Source organism: Misgurnus anguillicaudatus, chromosome 8, assembly GCF_027580225.2.
Source record: "Misgurnus anguillicaudatus chromosome 8, ASM2758022v2, whole genome shotgun sequence".
In the NCBI taxonomy this organism is placed as follows: Eukaryota; Metazoa; Chordata; class Actinopteri; order Cypriniformes; family Cobitidae; genus Misgurnus; species Misgurnus anguillicaudatus.
The window spans coordinates 13,989,234-13,994,525 of NC_073344.2; the positions used below are offsets into that span (position 1 = coordinate 13,989,234).

Here is a 5,292-nt window from a genome sequence, read left to right on the forward strand (position 1 = left end):
TACCACAACAAAACAGAATAATCTTTATTTTGTTTCATAATGTTAAAAACTTTGGGAAAATCATAACATAAAAATCGTTTCTACATACATCACATAATGTAGAAGTAACGGTTGGAATGTCACATTTCGAGTTTTATTTCACATTTGATAGAAATACTCTTATAAATAAATAATCTTTAAAGTCTTTGGAGTGACGACTCTAATTTCAAAAACACTTGCTATGGAATGACGAAGATCCAAGACAATGAAAAATATTCAAATATCCATACGACACTGTCCCCACAAAATGTCCAATAGTCTTTTATGGCAAAGAAAAATGTCTCTTCCCTTGAATCCTGCTCCTGCAGGGTCCTGCATTGTGTTTATTAAGCACCGTGTTGCCTTGTGAATGATCACATTTGTCATTGACTTATTGTTGTGCTGCCAAACTCTAGGAGAAAGACAAAATCTCTTACAGTTCTTAGCTACAAACCCACCTCCTTTAAAAAGGTGTGTCTGTGACCGTCTATTTCGTCTATATTCGTTTTCCTAAGTTTTTTATGAAAACTTTTTAAAGCAAACAACAGCTTAACTCCCTTATCGTTTGTCGATGAAAAGAACAAAGAGGAGTTGAAACTCATCTACTGCCATCCCTCCGTCATCCGGAGCGAGCAGAAACAACAGGCAGAATGAGAGAGTGTCATTCCCCTCAGTGAGAAAGTCCAAAACCAACCTCTCCTGAGTAATACTGGGAATTGACCTTTGACCCCTGCCTACGTAACCACTTCTGCTATGGCTTTGAATACACCCAGCAGGGCGATGTAAGCGTGAACTTTAACCCTGTTGGCTGGCACCATCAGAGTGCCCACGATAAGCCTGGCATGGCAAAAATTGCACAAACAGCATTTAATCGTTGCTGTGTTCCTCAAGCTCCGACAGAATGCTGATGAGATTCTGAAGACCGAAGATGTAACCGCTGTCTCCACCCTCATGAACAATACCGTCCTCTCCGTAATCACGGCATGTCGTGTGTGCAAAATCAATCATTCGCACATCCACCGCTGGAGAAACCAAACCGGGGCTGCTGGAGTGATCGCGACGCTTTCCGTAGGCTCCCTCATCATCATCCTCCTCCTCATCATCATCCTCGTCCTCCTCATCTTCCTCCTCCCCACCCCGAGAGGGCCGGGATCTAGATGGGGCTGGAGAAGGAGCACTATCGTAGATGATAAGAAGAGAGGAGGAGAAGAAACGATAGCTCTCGCAAGCCTCCAGAACGTCTCGCATCTCTCTAAGTCTTTGTAGCACCGGGGTCAAAAGTTCTTTGCGTAGCACACGCCCATCACCGAAAAACTGGCAAAGAGCCTCTTTAAATCCACCTAGACTCAATTTACGGCCGTGATACTTGTTCATGAATATCAGTTGCCCTGTAACGCTGTGATAAACCTGTTGGGAGAAATACAGAGATGTTTAAAGATTCAGAATCATTTCAGAGAGTCGTGTAATAAATGACCATGTACTATTTTTTAAAAAGAGGTGCAAATACCTGCATGCCACAGAGGCGGACCCCAATAGAAGAGGAAGTGCTTTGTTGGCATTTGCGAATCTGATTGGCTTTCTTCTCCTCAGAGGCGTCATCCCCATGCTGGCGTGTTCCCATTTTTAGATCGAGGACACATGGAACACGGTACCGCCATGTTAGGTTCTCCAGCAATATGAATTCTAAGAAGGATAAGAGGTCAAGGAAGAAAACCTACTAGTATTACTACTAGTACTAGTGTTTACTATAAATACTATTAAAAATGTTTCTTTTAAACAAGCTGTATGTATTAGAGCAGTGGTTTTCAAACTGGGGGGCCGTGAGATGGTGCCAGGGGGGCCCCAGTTTTATGACATTTTATAAAATACATTCATTTATCATGAATTCTGTGTAATTAAACCTAAAAAAATAATAAGCCAACTAACCAACAGCACTACTAGGTATAATTTTATATGTTTTGTTTAATTAAAATATTACATTTTAAAACTGTTTTTGTCATAAATTTTCTTTCGGGGGCCGCTAAAAAATGCACTGTACACAAGGGGGGCCGCACGCTGAAAACGTTTGGGAACCACTGTATTAGAGAACTGGTGGATCACAAATATTTTGCACATTTCATCACATTTTGATCTGACTGACTCTCACTGACTCCCGCTACTCTAAAATGGCATAAAGATGTTTATAGAATTAATTTTTGGCTCATCTGTCTTTTTAATATCCACCACACAGTGGTTATTTGCATTGGCGTGCCCATTTGATCAGTACAAAAGGATACTGTGCTGGTTTCTGTGCTTTGAGTTCTCCTTCATTCTCTGTAGATGTTGCTGGTGACACTGCAGACTCCAAGGGTTGTGTTTGATTTGAGAAACCATGTTTCCTTTCTCCAGGTTGTAGTACAAAACCTCTGCCTTATCATCCCGATTACTGTACAGAACAATAGAGAAAAAGTTTTTAATTTTTTTTTTAAATTAAATTCACTTTCTGTATGTGTGATAAAATAACAATATATAACATTAGCTTAGCATATGAACAAAGCATCTTTTTTCACCTTTTGCCCTTCTCCTCTTTGCGACTCTGCCGTGCTCTTTCGTTTTCTGAGAGCAGGACGGATGGCTTCTTCTTCCCCCACTTAACAAGCTTGTTCTTAGGCTCGCCATCATCAGAGGGCTCCTGGTTCTCCAAATCAGATAGATCGCTGTGGAGCGGGTATGCTATCAAACACAGATTCCCCTCCTTGTCTTCTTCAAAGCTTACCGATACCACACCTGAAGGGCGGACAGAAAAGAAGTAAAGAGACAATGAGTTGACATACAACATATGATTCAAAGAATGCTGATTCATATGATGAATGAAAAATAAACAATGTGAATCTTACCCAATAGGGCAAAAACAATACTATAAACCACATACTCAATCACTCACACAAAAACAATGAAATTGGAGAAAGGTGTATACATAATAAACATTCAGCAAGTTGTTGTGTAAGGTGTAAATGTATGAATGAGAGTGTAGAAGACGTTTATGAGTGCTTGCATGCCTTCTAGTGCAAAGCAGGAAAAGACACACAAAAAACACAGGAGGCAAGAAATTACAATTCAATAAACTCCTTTATTGTCATTTATTGGAAAACCATCAGAAAGACTCCCACATCAGAAATCATACACATTAATGAGAAGTATGAGACAGCTTTAAACAAGACTGTTTTGTACACTTGGAATTGTACATTTGAAATACAGGTCAACACATAATACAAAATGAATAAATACACATTCATAACGTGTAGCACCTAAATACTAAAACATACACTATGATGTTACCCAAGGATAACCATATGGAACAAAGCATCACAAGGAAAATATTTGAGGGTTGGGGTAAACAAACACATTAAAACAAAAAACATAAGCAAAAAACAAAACAACATACATAAAGCAGCAAATAAACTGGTAAAATCTGCCTGTGGTCTATATGGGTGCCTGAATGGCAGGGCACTAGGACCCTGTAGTCAGTGTCTCACTCTGCGCAGTTATGTTGAACTGATGACATCATTAGCAGTTACGTCACTACTCTGCAACAAAGCTCACGTTTCGCATCTATCATGATATTTGGCTTTACAAATTGTTTTTAATTATACTAAACATTTAAAAAAACGTTTTGGTTGATCGATTCAGAAAAACATGCGGTTTGTCTCTTTCACTGTGTGTTAGTTTATATGACAACATATTTATAATAGGCCTATAACATGAAGTGATATGAAAAATATCATTCCATCATGTATGAAGCTCTAAAGACGTGCATTTTAATATGCAAGTATGCACGATCATGCTAGTGCGTGTTCACATTCTTTCCTATGGGCCACATCCTTTTCCAACCGGACAGCTTTTTTTAGTCGCACGGTCATAGAGAGCTGCCAGTGTGTCTCTGTGTTGGTACATTTAAATATATCAAGTCTCGTGGAACTGAACATGATATTCAGTCTTGTCCAGCCAACATAAATCAGTGTGTGTTGTCTGTGTATGAGTTCAAACTTACTATGAATTCAAGTAGATTATTAGGACACTTTTCAACAGCCAATCACACAGTGTCCCAAACATGAATGTATTCTTTCTGACACATTCATCCATATAATATACCACGTGGTCTTAATTGTGCGTAGTAAATGTTTAATTAGCATAATTGAAATGTCATTGAGTGAATTGAAGTGTCAGCCATCACGTTGTCCTGTGGTCAGCAACGCGAAGGTCAGGTGTTCGAATCGCAAATGTATAGCTTAAATATATACTGTTTGTAAGTCGCTTTGGATAAACATCTGTCCAATGTATACATGTAAGTGTGTGTGTGTGTGGCCTGTTATGGGGGCTGCACCAAAGGAAGCAAGTCAGTGTAACTTAACACACATTCGTATAAATTCTTCCAGACAAGAATTTATTCACACATTCCTCATTTAATACTTAAATACAAGACATGCCTCGTTTAATAATATTGTGCACGAGTCCACTTACCTCTGTACTGTGGCGTGAATTTGCGGATCTCGGGTGGCAGGCTCTTGTAAAACTGGTGCTCTCTGGGGATCAAAGGCTTGCAGATTGTCTGTTCGCCAAATCGCAGTACACAAGAGTGACCGCCAACTTGATGAACAAATGGCTCTAACATCACGCCACCCTTCATTTCTCCTTTACCCGGGTATCTACACACCTCCATCAGCGCTTCTATAGCCGGACTCATCCTCAGAGCACATTCGTGTCCGTCACGATGATCTGTCGGTGTCGTATGTGTCTTCGCTTGCTCTGCTTACCCTGGTGGCAGGCAGATCAGACATAAAGGCAAAAATAATCAAAATAGTCCTTTGTTCCAGTTATGTAGGAATAGAAATTGTAATCCTGAAGGAAATGTGTTACAAAAACGCTATTTTTGAAGCGTTTCAGGGTTATTTAACCCTGCGGACTAACTACGTCAGTACACTAGTCCGCGTCCGTGCTGTAACTGAGTCCTCTGGTCTAAGCAGGCAGGAAAATATCAAAACAGGTCACGTGGCTCCACCCCTTTTTAAAAGGCAGCCAATCCTAGCGTGGCAGCTGTTGTCGGGTGGGATGTGAGAAAGGGAAACTGAACAAACAAAGAGAAAGAAAAGAGAGTGTGAGAAATATAAAGGTGGGGGTTGTTTATGTTAGAAACCATTACTGTAAGATATCATATGAGGAATGAAAGTTAAGCGTTGTTCCCAGATATTTCTTCTTGCTTGACTAGAAATAAGGTGATTTAACAGGCAAACCAAA

At 40.0% G+C, this 5,292-nt stretch overlaps 1 protein-coding gene across 1 annotated transcript; it reads right to left on the reverse strand.

Moving 5' to 3' along the window:
- On the reverse strand, nucleotides 1-5,021 carry ip6k2b (inositol hexakisphosphate kinase 2b). The gene is made up of 5 exons (XM_055213196.2): nucleotides 4,519-5,021; nucleotides 2,568-2,784; nucleotides 2,295-2,443; nucleotides 1,526-1,701; nucleotides 1-1,425 (listed from the first exon to the last, which is right to left on the reverse strand). Exons 1-5 carry the CDS (start codon nucleotides 4,739-4,741, stop codon nucleotides 886-888), a joined length of 1,305 nt encoding a protein of 434 aa, XP_055069171.2. The 5' UTR covers nucleotides 4,742-5,021; the 3' UTR covers nucleotides 1-885.
- Nucleotides 5,022-5,292: the final 271 nt, after the last annotated feature.

Coding starts and splice junctions, on each gene's coding strand:
- ip6k2b (XM_055213196.2), bottom strand. CDS start 4,741: ATGAGTCCGGCTATAGAAGCGCTGATGGAGGTGTGTAGATACCCGGGT. Junction 2,785..4,518: donor ATTCACGCCACAGTACAGAG/GTAAGTGGACTC, acceptor TCCGCCCTTCAG/GTGTGGTATCGGTAAGCTTT. Junction 1,426..1,525: donor TCCGCCTCTGTGGCATGCAG/GTATTTGCACCT, acceptor TTCTCCCAACAG/GTTTATCACAGCGTTACAGG.